Source organism: Ascaphus truei, chromosome 6 (assembly GCF_040206685.1).
Source record: "Ascaphus truei isolate aAscTru1 chromosome 6, aAscTru1.hap1, whole genome shotgun sequence".
Lineage (NCBI taxonomy): Eukaryota > Metazoa > Chordata > Amphibia > Anura > Ascaphidae > Ascaphus > Ascaphus truei.
The window spans coordinates 16,772,323-16,786,965 of record NC_134488.1 but is presented as its reverse complement, the minus strand read 5'-3'; the positions used below and the strand labels follow the sequence as shown (position 1 = coordinate 16,786,965).

The 14,643-nt window shown below is 44.0% G+C and overlaps 1 protein-coding gene and 5 non-coding genes across 6 annotated transcripts; all 6 read right to left on the bottom strand.

Annotated features, from left to right (window-relative positions):
- Window positions 1–7,313: 7,313 nt before the first annotated feature.
- HSPA8 (heat shock protein family A (Hsp70) member 8) lies at window positions 7,314–14,220 on the bottom strand. Its single transcript, XM_075603431.1, has 9 exons — window positions 14,100–14,220; window positions 11,727–11,933; window positions 10,805–11,010; window positions 10,550–10,702; window positions 9,576–10,131; window positions 9,061–9,263; window positions 8,776–8,974; window positions 8,182–8,414; window positions 7,314–7,733 (listed from the first exon to the last, which is right to left on the bottom strand). The coding sequence occupies exons 2-9, from the start codon at window positions 11,929–11,931 to the stop codon at window positions 7,548–7,550; spliced, it is 1,941 nt and encodes a 646-aa protein (XP_075459546.1). The 5' UTR covers window positions 11,932–11,933; window positions 14,100–14,220; the 3' UTR covers window positions 7,314–7,547.
- LOC142498223 (small nucleolar RNA SNORD14) lies at window positions 8,055–8,151 on the bottom strand. The gene has a single exon (XR_012802399.1). It is a non-coding gene; the product is annotated as a small nucleolar RNA SNORD14 (small nucleolar RNA).
- On the bottom strand, window positions 8,640–8,736 carry LOC142498221 (small nucleolar RNA SNORD14). Its single transcript, XR_012802397.1, has one exon. It is a non-coding gene; the product is annotated as a small nucleolar RNA SNORD14 (small nucleolar RNA).
- LOC142498224 (small nucleolar RNA SNORD14) lies at window positions 9,331–9,427 on the bottom strand. The gene has a single exon (XR_012802400.1). It is a non-coding gene; the product is annotated as a small nucleolar RNA SNORD14 (small nucleolar RNA).
- LOC142498222 (small nucleolar RNA SNORD14) lies at window positions 10,370–10,466 on the bottom strand. The gene has a single exon (XR_012802398.1). It is a non-coding gene; the product is annotated as a small nucleolar RNA SNORD14 (small nucleolar RNA).
- Window positions 13,818–13,914, bottom strand: LOC142498225 (small nucleolar RNA SNORD14). The gene has a single exon (XR_012802401.1). It is a non-coding gene; the product is annotated as a small nucleolar RNA SNORD14 (small nucleolar RNA).
- Window positions 14,221–14,643: the final 423 nt, after the last annotated feature.

Genomic DNA, 14,643 nt, shown 5'->3' with positions numbered 1-14,643 from the left:
TACTTACAGTATATTGATCCAGAGGAAGAAAAACAAAAAACCCCAGCCAGTGATATATCATCCAATGATATCTAACAAGGGGGAAAACAAATTCCTTCCTGACTCCAGGAATTTGCAATCAGATTACATGACAACCTGGTCAGGAACTACAACTCTGCCTTATCCTCCTCTCTTGATCTACATGCCCCGCTTTCTCTCTGCCGCCCTCGCCCTTCTAACCCCAGACCCTGGCTAAATTCCCACACGCGCATGCTGCGCTCCTCCACTCTTACCTCTGAACGTCTCTGGAGGAAATCTCGCACTCTCGCAGACTTCCTTCACTACAAATTTATGCTATCCTGTTTCATCTCTGCCCTATCTTAGGCTAAAGAAACCTACTTTACTTCACTAATCAACACACACAAATCTAACCCACGCCAACTCTTCTGTCTGTGACTCTACTAAAACCACCCCCAGCTGCCTCTTCTTCCTCCATTTCACCTCAGGACTTTGCTGACTATTTCAAGGAAAAGGTGGAATCCATTAGTCAGAACATCCCCTCTGTTTCCTCCTCCCATCCTACACGGCTTCCTAACTCTCCTCCTGCCTTCCTTGACTCTTTTTCCACTGTCAGAGGAGGATGTATCACTACTGATATCTTCTCCCTCTACCACTTGCCCTCTTGACCACATTCCCTCCCATCTTCTAAAACATCTTGTTCCTACTATAACCCCTATGATCACACACATATTTAACACCTCCCTCTATTCTGGTACCTTTCCCTCCTCCTTCAAACATGCAACCATTATATCATTACTCAAAAACAGCAAGCTTGACCCTACCTGTCTTTCTAACTATCGACCTGTCTCCCTCCTGCCTTTTGCCTCCAAACTCCTTGAAAGTCTTGTATTCTTTCGCTCCACTTTCTCAACACCCATTCTCTCCTAGACCCTCTACAATCTGGCTTCTGCACTGCTCACTCGACTGAAACAGCCCTCACTAAAATAACTAATGACCTCCATGCTGCCAAAGACAGAGGTCATTACACACTGCTCATATTACTCGACCTCTCTGCAGCATTTGACACCGTGGACCACCCTCTTCTCCTTCACATTCTCCATACTCTTGGTATTCAGAACAAAGCTTTATCCTGGATCTCCTCTTACCTCTCCCATCGTACTTTCAGTGTCTCTTCTGCTAACACCTTCTCCTCCATAGATTTCTTTGTGGGGTGCCGCAGGGTTCTGTCCTGGGACCTCTTCTCTTTTCTCTGTACACACTTTCTCTAGGCGACCTAATCACATCCCTTGGGTTTAAATATCACCTCTATGCTAACGACACACAAATTTACTTTTCAACCCGACCTTACACTTGCTGTACAGACCAAAGTTTCGGAATGCCTCTCTGCGATATCATTGTAACAAGTAGCTCACAACAAACAAAGCGCGACCGCGGTGCTGAATTAGGGAATTGAGTAACGCCAACCCACAGCCACGCGGGCGCGCCTAGAATGTAGATTGGTTGTGCAAGCCAAGTCAGGAGTACAGATGTGAGAGTAGTAGAGGGTACTTGCCGGATCAGGATTGGAGAGTAGCGGGTCGTCGGGGTACGTAGCCAAGTTCAGGATTGGAGAGTAGCGGATCGTCGGGGTGCGTAGCCAGGTTCAGGAGTAGACAGGAGCAGAGTCCAAGGTATGTAGCAGGGTCAGGCAGTGGCAGGATCAACAGGCAAGACAGGAGAGACAGGAACCAAATGCAGCAAGGCACGGCATCACACAAGACTATGCTCAGCAATGTGTATCTGGAGCAAGAGGGTATATAAAGGAGGATCCTCCAATGGGGAGCCGGGGCGGAACCAGTAAACCGAATGCTATAGGCTCCTGGTGCGCCCTATGATGCAGCCGAATCAGGAACGGAGGCAGGACTGAGCGCGTGCCAACCCGCGCACGTCAGAGGTCGGGGTGGAGACTGGAGTGCAAGTCACTCCCCACGCTGGTCCTGTCCGTCACCGGATCGGGGGCGGAGGTCAGAGGGGAGGCTGGATGCGTGCCGAAACAGGAGGCGGAGATGGAGTCCGCGGGCGGCCAGGCAGGCTGAGCAAGATCCGCACGCGCGTAACGGGGCCATGGGGCTGCGCTTCCTGGGTGTTCGTCGCGGCAGGAGCTTTGAGGTGAGGAGCTTTGAGGTGAGGACACGGTCTCCAGCCGCCAGGATGGCGATTCCTCACAATCATCCTGGATGGCCCTCCGCCGACTTAAACATGACAAAAACAGAGCTCCTCATACTTCCTCCCAAACCTGGCCTTACTACCTACCTCCTTCCACATTACTGTTGGAAGAACCATCTTTCACCCAGTAGCCCAAGCACGCTGCCTAGGGGGGTCACACTTGACTCCCTTCTCACATTCAAAACGTCTTTAAAACATGTTGCTTTTTCCTCTGCATTATTACAAAGATTTGCCCTTTCCTCTGTTGCTCGACTGCTAAAACTCTGACTCAGGCCCTCATTCTCTCCCGTAGACTACTGTAATCTCCTGCCCTCACCTGACTCCCCTACAATCTATCCTAAAAGCTGCTGCCAGAATAACTCTACTCTTTCCTAAATCTGTCTCATCGTCTTCCCTGCTGAAATCCCTCTCCTGGCTTCCTATCAAATCCCGAATCACACATGCAATTCTCCTCCTCACTTTTAAAGCTTTACTCTTCTGCCCCTCCTTACATCTCATCCCTAATTTCTCGCTATGCACCATTCCAACTCTTGCGTTCTGCTCAAGGATGTCTTCTCTCTACCCTCTTTGGATCTAAAGCCCTCTCCCGCCTTAAACCTCTCACGGACTGCCCCTCACCTCTGGAATGCCCTTCCCCTCAATACCCGACTAGCACTCTCTCTATCCACCTTTAAGACACACTTGCTTAAAGAAGCACGAGTAGCACCGTTGATATTACTAGACACGATAAATAAAGCTTGGCCCCTGCAGAAGCACTTACCAAATGCCCTCCTACTGTCTCTGTACGTTCCTCCTATATACCAATTAGATTGTAAGCTCCTCGAAGCAGGGACTTATCTTCCTAAATGTTACGTTTGTCTGAAGCACTTATTCCCATGACCTGTTATTTATGATTAAGTGTATTACTACTGTGAAGCGCTATGTACATTAATGGCACTACACAAATAAAGACATACAAGATTACTCCCTGGATCAACAGCCTTACTTACTTGATGTAGGATACCTATCCTTTCTAAAAAATAAAAATAAAAGATGTCCAACTTTTATTTATTTAACAAATCTATTGTATCTGCCATCAGTCTCCATGGGTAATGAATTCCACATTTGAACTGACCTTACTGTAAAGAACCCTTTCCTTTGTTGCTGGTGAAATCTCATTTCCTGCAACCTTAAGGGATTGCCATGTGTCCTTTATACTGCCCTTGGGATAAAGTTATTTTGAAAGCTCCTTGTACAGTCCCCAAATATTTTTGTATATAGTTATCCTACCCAGACGCCACTTTTATTAATTTGGTGGCTCTTCTCTACTCTCTGTAGTTCCATGTCTTTTCTATGGAATGGTGCCCAAAATTGTGCTCCACATTCAAGGTGTGGTCTTACTAATGCTCGATAAAAAGGCATAATTAGGCTTACTTCCCTTGTCAGATTAATGCAAGATTGTTTGCGTTTGCAGCTACTGCACGACTTTGGGCATTATTGCCAAGGCTGCTGTCTACAAGCACTCCTAAATCCTTCTCCATCAAGGATTTCCCTAATTTATAAGTCGCCTGTTTATTCTTGCTTCCCAAATGCATAACCTTACATTTATCTGTATTAAACCTCATCTGCCATTTACCTGTTCAAGTTTCAAGTCCTTCTGGAGAGAAATTACTTCTTGCTCTGATTCTACTACCTTACACAATTTAGTATTATCAGCAAAGATGGAGACTTTGCTCTCGATGCCAACTATCAAGGTCATTAATAAACAAATTAAAAAGCAGGGGTCCCAGTACTGATCCCTGAGGTACTCCACTCACTTTAGCCCAACCTGAAAAAGTTCAATCAATGACAACTGCTGTGTATTCTTCAACCAGTTTTCAATTCATAAGTCCAATTTGCTTTATTTTGTACACTAACCTCATGTGGAACCGTATCAAAAGCATATGCAAAATCGAAATAGACCACATCAACTGCATTACCCTGGTCTAAATTCCTACTTACCTCAAATAGTTTAGCATGATCAATCCTTCATAACTCCATGCTATCACTAATAATGTTGTTTACCATTAGGTATTCCTGAATATTATCCCGTATAAAACCCTCAAGTATCTTCTGCATTATTGAAGCCAGGCTTACAAGCCGTGATTAGCCCCCTTTTTAAATATAGGCACATCTGCTTTACGCCTATCTTGTGGCACCGAGCCTGTGGAAATGGGAGTCCTTGAATATCAAATGTACTGGTTTGGCCATTATTGAATTTAACTCAAGATCTCTTGGATGTAAGTCTGTTTCAAAACGCTTCTAAACGTCTTAAGTCAGTTAACCAATTGTTCGTTAATATAGCGGTTGTGGCTTCCTCCTTGTAGCACTACTATTGCAATTAACTCTTCCCTGGTGTAAAAATTTAAAAAAAGGCAAATAATTTTATAACTCTGCTTTATCCTTATGTCGAATAATCTGCCTGCCCATCTCACTCTGATAGAGTCCTAATATTATCTTTTGATTTTTTTGTTAAGTTAAAGAACTTTAGGGTTTATCTTACTTTCTATTGCAATCATTTTTTCCTTTGTCAATTTAGCTAATTTGATGGCATTTTTTTGAAAAACACCTGCCCCTTCCATTTCCTCCCCTACTGGGGGCAATAGGGTTAATACAAAGGCTGGGAGAAGATATTCCTGTTTGTCTGGGACAACTGGTTGGGTTCAACAGATGAATAAAGGAATGGCTGTATGTCAAGAAAGTGTCAATATAAATCAACTAGCAAGCCGTTGTTATGCGTTTTACAATGCTTCTCAAAGCTAGTACATACATCCAACGTAAACACTGCCTATTCCTGTAAGACAGTAATTCCCAAAATGGAATACATATATTATACATTTTAAGTTATGGTGGGTGTAAAAGGCCAAAAAAAAAAATAACACTCCACTGTTAGCATATAGCTAAGAATATTACTTGTGAGCACATTTACATGTCTAAAGCACGTTCTATAGCGCCGTGCGCGGATTTTTAGTTGGCCGACGTCAGTCAGCCTTTCTATACAAGGGCCCCGCGAGCGCACGGCAGGGAGAGGGGAGCCGACAGACAGCGGCAAAGATGAAGAAATTCATCTTTTCGCGCCGCTGCCTGCGCTCAAATGTAAGTATTGGTGTGGATACGTGTAGGGGGGGGTGGGGGGGGTGTAAATAAGTGCACACAAAAAATAAAGAAAACTTTTTTGTATTTTAAAAATCTTACTTAAGACTCCCCTTACACAACATATACATACATACACATACATACACTTACCTGCAGCTCCCGAAACTATATACATGAAAAGCATGTGCCATGCGCGTTCACATAGGAACGCACGGCCACACGCTATATAGAACAGCCCTTAGAGGACTACAACCCTGCCTTTTACCATTATCACCTCCCTAGCATAGTGCTTCCACCGCAGCAAGGTATTCTGGGAAATGAGCATGTGTCACCTTTTGCCTATATGCAAACAGTGGAGGTTTTGTTGCCTTTTTCACCCACCATAACTTAAAATGTATATGGTAAGCCTACCCAGCCTAGAAATATTGCAAAGTATAAACCAACCTCAAACTGATGACTCAAGGTTGAAACATGTCTGAGTGGTTTGACTTGCTTTGCTAATCCCATGCGGTGCTTAAAAGCGGTGTAAACAGCATTGCATTTGCTTATATGGGCTGTGTGAATGGACTGTGCACACAATGTCTTGTATATAATGTATACCCTGATCACTTACTGTATCCAACTGTTTTTGTAACCATAGACCATTTGTCATCTTAACTCTGTGCTCAGGACATACTTGAAAACGAGTTAACTCAATGTATTACTTCCTGGTTAAAAAAAAAACATTTTAGATACGCCAGGCAAAAGGTGACACATTGTGCTCATTTGCATGTAATTTCCCAGAATCTCTTGCTGCAGTGGGAGCACTGTATGCTATGCGATAATGGTAAGGGGCAGGGTTGTAGACCTAAATGCTCACAAGTGATATATAATCTAACCATATCCAATATAATCTAACCATATCCAATAAAGAATATCTAGTTATATATAATCTATATATGGCAGATCACAAGCATTAGTGTGTCCATGAGCATGGTTGTAAAGTACAGTAGCAGTGAGAATTTCATGGGGTGAAGCAGCAGTCTTGCGCTCTTCCACTTAAATGCCAGGGAGGCGCGAGGCCTCCGCAACTCCCTTACCTGCTCTGCCAGGTCTTCGGCAATGTGTCGTCAAATGATGCTGCAGTGTGACGTGGCCTGTGATGTCATTTGACGTCGAGTCTTGGGAGAGGGGGTGCGAAGGCTGCGGCTGCTGGGCAGCTGAAGAAGTTTGCGCAACCCTACATTATAGCATGTGCGGCAAAAGTCACATCTACAGCAGCATAGCATTGTGCAGCATTCCTTTGGAAGCTCCAGCTCTAATTGACAGCTATACCACCCATGTCTGTGCACTGAAGCATGAGGACTTCAGAACACTGTTTTGATCAGCAAGTTGTTAGCATGTCTGATGAGCAGGCATTGAGACTTGGGGAATGCTGAACATTTTCTAGCAGAGGTGCCAAATGTAGGAAACCAATCTGCTGTATACCAATAAACTTAAGACCCTTTAATCATTTACAAAATATAGTCCTGAAAAGCACAAAAGCAATTAAATGGTAGTGTTTGTTGATAAACTGCCAAATCTCCTGAAGCCAAGTGTCACATCTAGGTGTTTAAGATAATGGCAACTACCTATCACTAAATGTTATATTGCTGTCCTACTTCTCAACAAGCTTGACCAGCCAGCTGCTCTGGTGAGGAGTACTTTTAAAGGAGGTGTATGAAAAGAGTAAATTGAAGTTGCAACAACTGTTACAAGAGACCATTTTTAATGACTCAATATCCCTACATATAACTTGATGCCACTGCCATTCCATGTTCAGGTTAGGTGGGACTGCCATTAATATATAGCCTTGTGATAATATATTCCCATTAGCTTTTCTAGCTAGTTTGAGGTCAATTGTTTAACTACTACTTTAATTGTTAGACATTAAGCAGCAAGAGTTGGCACCACTAACTGAAGCCTGAAGAAAAAAAAAAACAATGTACAAACCAACATTAAACAATAAGTCAATGTGCCAATCAAGAGATTTTATTCGCCTGGACCCAAATTTCTGTTACAGTACAGTTAAAGTGCAATGGTGTTCTTTTCTCCTGCCTTATGGAGTGACTTCAAGTATTAAGAATGCCCAAAGTTCTTTTGTACAGCAGCTTAATTAAATGGGAATTAGTTTTGAACAGCCATCAATACAAAGTGTCCTAGGAGTTACAAGACGACAAAACCTTTGTGAACTTCATTCCGGTATATATTTAGTCGACCTCTTCAATAGTGGGACCAGAGGATCCACCACCTGATGGAGCACCACCAGCACCAGGGAAGCCACCAGGCATCCCACCTGGCATGCCACCTGCACCCTGGTACAGCTTTGTAACGATTGGATTGCACACCTTCTCCAGTTCCTTCTGTTGATGTTCAAACTCATCCTTCTCAGCAGACTGAAATATAGAAAGTTCAAGCATGTTAAGTTCAATTTGAGCAGCAAATGGGACAGTGAATGGGTACATTTAGTGGTTAAAATGTTGTTTTAAGAATTACATTTTATCAATTTAATTTTCTAATGGTTAAATGATAAGTTTAGTGTTCTAGTCCAAGTACAGCAGGAGCCTTGCATTAAACCTTTCAGTGCCAGGGGAACATGCAGCATATTGCTCTGCAATGAGTTGAAAGTCTCTCCAGCTTGAAGGGCATAAGGCTTGCCAGTCCAAGAAACAAACCGTTCACGATTAATAAAGTCATGTACTACACAGGCATTTTAGTCGCTCAGACATCCAAGGAAGGTACTAGAGCCATCATGCGTCTTTCGACATCTGGTGGAAACTACGAATGGCGTTGGAATCATATTCATCACAGCGACTGCCTGGACACACTAGCCTTTAGACATACCTGATTCTTGTCCAACCATGCAATTATCTCATTGCACTTTTCCAGAATTTTCTGTTTGTCCTCATCACTGATTTTGCCTTGAAGCTTCTCATCTTCCACAGTTGCTTTCATGTTGAAGGCATAGGACTCCAAAGAGTTCTTGGAGGAGACTTTGTCCCTCTGTTTCTCATCTTCTGCTTTGTACTTCTCAGCATCTTGAACCATACGCTCAATATCTTCCTTGCTCAAACGACCTGTACATTGCAAGACATTTAGATTAGCACCGAGTTATAAGCGCAAGAACCACTTTGTACATTGATTCTGTCAATATTGAAATGACACAAAACCAGCCTACCAACTTTCTATAATGTATAGCAGCATGAAAGCTTTGCATGCATTTTGTTCATGCAACTATACATCATAGAAAAGGCAACAATTAGAAAGATTAAAAAAAAAAATATATATATATATATAATTTGTCGCTCAGACATCCAAGGAAGGTACTAGAACCATCATGCGTCTTTCAACATCTGGTGGAAACTACGAATGGCGTTGGAATCATATTCATCACAGCGACCGACTCAAATACATTTTTTGCAGTTAATGGCATATTACCTTTATCGTTTGTAATGGTAATCTTGTTCTCCTTGCCAGTGCTCTTGTCCACAGCAGACACATTTAGGATACCATTGGCATCAATGTCAAATGTCACCTCAATCTGTGGGACACCACGGGGAGCTGGGGGGATGCCGGTCAGCTCAAATTTACCCAGAAGGTTATTATCCTTTGTCATCGCCCTCTCTCCTTCATATACCTAGAGGGAAGTCAAGAATCAATTCAAACACTGGTAATCTAGGGCACAAAGTACATACAGGTGGCCAAATCAGAGCTCAGTCTTACCTGAATCAAGACCCCAGGTTGGTTATCAGAGTAAGTTGTGAAGGTCTGCGTTTGTTTTGTGGGGATGGTTGTGTTACGTTTGATCAGGACAGTCATGACACCACCAGCAGTCTCAATACCCAAAGACAGGGGGGTAACATCCAGCAGCAAGAGGTCTTGCACATTCTCAGACTTATCACCAGACAAGATGGCAGCTTGCACAGCTAAGAAAGAACACAAATGTTGAGTGGAAATGGCATTGCAGATACAAATGTTGCTGTAAATGACTATTCGCTCAGACATCCAAGGAAGGTACTAGAACCATCACGCGTCTTTCAACATCTGGTGGAAACTACGAATGGCGTTGGAATCATATTCATCATCGCGATAGATTACACAACTATTGTGCAGGAATTGGAACTTTCAACCCAAGTATAGTAAATTACATTAACTATGCAGGAGCATACAATGCTTCTCCAACAGCAAACCCAGGTCCAACCCTAGTACATACAAAATGTTTAAGTTTAACTACATACCAGCACCATAAGCCACAGCCTCATCAGGGTTGATGCTCTTGTTCAGCTCTTTGCCATTGAAGAAATCCTGGAGAAGCTTTTGGATTTTTGGGATACGAGTAGACCCACCAACCAACACTATATCATGGATCTGGGACTTGTCAAGTTTGGCATCACGAAGTGACTTCTCCACGGGATCCAGGGTGCCCCTGAAGAGATCAGCATTCAGTTCTTCAAAGCGAGCTCTGGTAATGGAAGTATAGAAGTCTATTCCTTCATAGAGGGAATCAATTTCAATGCTGGCCTGTGTGCTGGAGGACAATGTGCGCTTAGCACGCTCGCAGGCAGTGCGGAGACGGCGAACAGCTCTCTTGTTGTCAATGATGTCTTTCTTATGCTTCCTTTTAAATTCTGCTACAAAGTGATTCACCATGCGGTTGTCAAAGTCTTCTCCACCCAAGTGAGTGTCGCCAGCTGTAGATTTGACTTCAAAGATACCGTCCTCAATTGTCAGAATAGAAACATCAAAGGTACCACCACCAAGATCAAAGATCAACACGTTTCTTTCTGCTCCAACCTGAAAAATTTAAACATTCCAAATTAAAGAAATTGTAAACAGCTGCTTACTCTATGTCAAGGCAGAGAATGGTATCCTATCAGGCATGAAAAGCATTCCTCTACACATGCCACTGATTATAAAAAGTAACACTAAATCTGGGGTCACCATGAGACCGCCCCTTATTTCTATGAGCCCATTAAACATATGGTGGTGTACCACCAACATCTTGCTGTAGCAAGATCACATTATAACTTGATCGCTCAGACATCCAAGGAAGGTACTAGAACCATCATGCGTCTTTCGACATCTGGTGGAAACTACGAATGGCGTTGGAATCATATTCATCACAGCGATCGGAGAAACCTTGAGCTATACTAAAATCTATGAAATTAGGAGGACTATAGCAGGTGTGGATAATTACATGATGCAAAATTACCTTTTTGTCCAAGCCATAAGCAATAGCTGCTGCAGTTGGCTCATTAATGATGCGCAAAACGTTGAGACCAGCAATGGTGCCGGCATCCTTTGTAGCTTGACGCTGGGAGTCATTGAAGTAGGCAGGCACAGTAACTACAGCATTTGTTACGGTCTGTGGAGGCCAAAAAGATTGTTAATAAAAGCCATTACAAGAGGATATACAGAGTTAAAATAAAGTACACTAGATTGTGGAGCTTAAAGAGCAGTAAGTTACCTTTCCAAGGTAAGCTTCAGCAATCTCCTTCATCTTGGTCAATACCATAGAAGACACCTCTTCTGGGAAGAAGGTCTTTGATTCTCCTTTGTATTCTACTTGGACCTTTGGTCTTCCGCCATCACTCACAACATCGAAAGGCCAGTGCTTCATATCAGACTGCACAACTGCATCCTCAAATCTGCGGCCAATCAGACGCTTTGCATCTGAAATACAAATGTAACACAATTAGACAAACAGTTTAAGCGAACTGGCACTAGATTTACATATTTAGGCAGACTAATCCTCCCCAGAGGAAAAGCAGCTAGGGTTCAATTTGGGATTACTAGCTGTCCATGCCCTTTCCCCCCCCCATAGCCAAGGACTGTTTCCCAAGTACTCCAGCCACAGGGGGTTGAGGGGTCTGCATTAATGAAACAATTCCATGCCTCTTGAATGCAAATTCACACTAACAGCTGCTTTTTATTCCCCCCCTCTAACTCTTATGGTATTTGCATTGTCATACTATTATGTCTTTATTTATATAGCACCATTAATGGACATAGCGCTTCACAGTAGTAATCAAATAAATAACAGGTCATGGGAGTAAGGGCTACAGGCATAAAAGTAACATTAAGGAAGAGGAGTCCCTGCCCCGAGTAGCTTACAGTCTAATTGGTAGGTAAGTAGAACGTACAGAGACAGTAGGAGGGAGTTCTGGGGGGCCAAGCTTTATGTATCATGAGTCTAGGATTATCCCCAGTGCTATTCATATGCTTCTTTAAGCAAGGGTGTCTTAAAGGTGGATAGAGAGGGTGCTAGTCGGGTACTGAGGGGGAGGGCATTCCAGAGGTGCGGGGCAGTCAGCGAGAAAGGTTTAAGGCGGGAGAGGGCTTTAGATACTATAGTTGCCTAAAATAAATACATATATAGCGAAACTTACCAAAAACTGTGTTTGTGGGGTTCATTGCAACTTGGTTTTTGGCTGCATCACCGATCAGCCTTTCTGTATCTGTGAAGGCCACATAGCTGGGTGTGGTCCTGTTGCCCTGGTCGTTGGCAATGATCTCCACCTTCCCATGTTGGAAGACTCCCACACATGAGTAGGTGGTGCCAAGATCAATTCCGACTGCTGGTCCCTTAGACATTTCTGTAATAAAGGAAAACTTGGATTACCATCTACATTAATGGTAGTGTGCCACACCTAGTCATGACACACCCTTAATGCAGTCTATAGAGGCCGTTTTAATACAAAACTAAGTCACATGAGCAAGGCAAGACGCTTCTAAATTAGGCTGCGTCCCTGCGGCGGTTACTTACATATATAGATATACGCAAGTCCCCGCTCACGCTGTGCGCACGCTCAGGTAAAGTACATTATACTTTCCTGCGCGCTCAACTACCTGCAATGCCCTCGCCCCCCCCCCGGCGCATACAAGCGCCACCGGGGACTCAGCATAAATCTGAAGTGCGCACTAGTACTTAAACTGTAGCAGTGTAATTAGCTGAAGCTATAAAAGTTCAGAATAGATAAATCACCTTAAAGTTATGGTGGGTAAAAAGTGACAAAAAAAACACTGTACAGCACACAGCAAATGAAAATGTCACTTTAGCACATTCACGTCTGTCAGGTATGCAGCCCTGATTCACAATTATCTCAGCATAGTGCTTTCACTGCAGCAAAGGATCCTAGGAAACATGCAAACGAGTACCTTCCCACCTTTGCTTAAAATCCATTTTAACATGGCTGGTTATAGTGGCTTTACAGTTTGAGGATGGGATAGGTTTCAGTCACACATTTGGGTTAAAATAAAAATAATCCCAGAATTCCTTGCTACATGGACAGCACTATAAAATATTACAGCGAAAAACCAGGGTTGCAGACCACTCTTGACACGTGAATCGTGAACTAATATATACACGGCAGGCTAAGACTAAGGAAATGCAAACTTCACTACAGAATTAATGCAGCCTCTTCATACAAGACCGACTTCAGAAATGACAACGCGCTAAAAATGGACTATAGTATGTTAATCTCGCACATGGCAAAACCTGACCCCAAATGACAACGCCACCAAGGCGCAATAGCTGGTGAGATATTGTGTATCTATATCTATGGTGCCCGGGGGGTATTGCGGAGCGGCCATCTTGTCACGCCTGGCGCTGAGGGGCGGCCATCTTGCAGATATACGCAGTAACAAGCAGCGCCGGGAGGACACGTGACCGGACAGAAGGGTGTGGGAACCGGATCACAGGAGGGGGAAGTGTAAGAGCAGAGAAGAGCCATTGCTTCATCCGGTCCGTGCCAGAAAAGTAGGGAGCGACATTAGCAACTGATCCTATAACTAGGGTGGGCCGCAGCTTCCCGGCTCATTGGCTAAGCGACATGAGGCGGCCATTCAACCGGCATCAGACCGCAGCGGCACCATGCGCACACCCAGACATGCCGGGAGCCGCACACGGGCCTGTCAGTGCTTCCCCACACTAGCATGCGAGAAGGGGTCACACACGCACGGGGGTGTATGCGTGTCTTTACTTAGCGCCATTAGTGACCAAAGCAGCTGCTATGTGCACCGCCATGTGGCACGGAAAAGTTGGGATTCAGATATATAGATCTGAACTTTTCCAGGCCACATGGGGGTGGACCAAAGGACCAAGACAGTTACATTTAGATCGTGACAAACGCACCTCCCGGTGTATAAGTGGCCTCCTTATGAAACGTAGCTTCACCTTGCACAGTATTAAGTTATAATAAAAAAAATAAAAATAAAAAAACACTTTTAAAAAAAAATGTTTAGTATTAAGTAAGTCATATACATAGTTGGCGGGAATATACAAGTGGATCTATATTAGGCATAAAGAGCACTTCAACACAATAATCAGCGAGTCTTTCATTAACAGGAAAGCTACACTAAGTCAGGGCTCAGTGACCCTGCTCCTTGCTTCTATGAGCGCCATTAGACTAGTGTACGAGGCGGTATATGGCCAGCCGCTCGCCGGTCAATGCTGTAGTAAGATCACGTTATAAAGTAGATCGCTCAGACATCCAAGGAAGGTACTAGAGCCATCATGCGTCTCTCGACATCTGGTGGAAACTACGAATGGCGTTGGAATCATATTCATCACAGCGATCGGAACTACACTAACCACCAAACTGTGTGCGATCAGCCCAATGTAAGCCTCCCCCCTCAGCTCGCCTTGTGATAACCCCGTGCCCGCTGAATTCCCTTCACATGCTTTAGTATTAAACAGTGGAAACCTTTCAGATATCCCTCCCACTCAGATATATTGCACACAGATATATCGGTGCGCTTACCTGCACTGCAGGAGATGCGGGTTAGGTATGTGCAGAGCTGCTCGCCGTCTCCGAGCTGATGGTAGTAAAATGAGACCGGTCTGAATGAGCCGGCGATCTTATATACTGGCAAAGAAGCTTCCAGAAGCTAATGACGCAGGCTGGTACGTCAAGCGGCATCCGCCAATCACAGCGCTGCTTGCTGACTGCCGACACAAACGGCCAGTGTTCTGGAACATTCATTCTGCGGCTTTACTACACAAAGAGAGTCGACCGCCGTTACGCCTACCGGTTTCAAACGGCCATTTTTGATGTGGGCAAAGATGACAATGTTTAAGAGCAAACGCAAGAAAACGTCCAAAAATAATGCATTTTTATAGTAACCCCAATACTACAAAAATAGTCCGTATAAGGGATAAAGCACATCGCTGTCACTGTGTCTGAGGCTACTCTCCCCCTCCGAGTTAGGTAAATTAGGTAAAATATTAAAGAGTTAAAACGAGCTACAATTGTGAGATACTATGTTATCGTGTAACTTTCTCACTCTGCTAGACGCCATTAAATA

Bases quoted from the DNA above. Each gene is read 5' to 3' on its own strand.
- HSPA8 (XM_075603431.1), bottom strand. From the start codon at position 11,931: ATGTCTAAGGGACCAGCAGTCGGAATTGATCTTGGCACCACCTACTCA. The intron at 10,132-10,549 runs GTAATTTTGCAT...TAAATTTTTCAG, and splicing joins CTTATGGCTTGGACAAAAAG to GTTGGAGCAGAAAGAAACGT. The intron at 9,264-9,575 runs GTATGTAGTTAA...GTTCTTTCTTAG, and splicing joins GGCTGTGGCTTATGGTGCTG to CTGTGCAAGCTGCCATCTTG.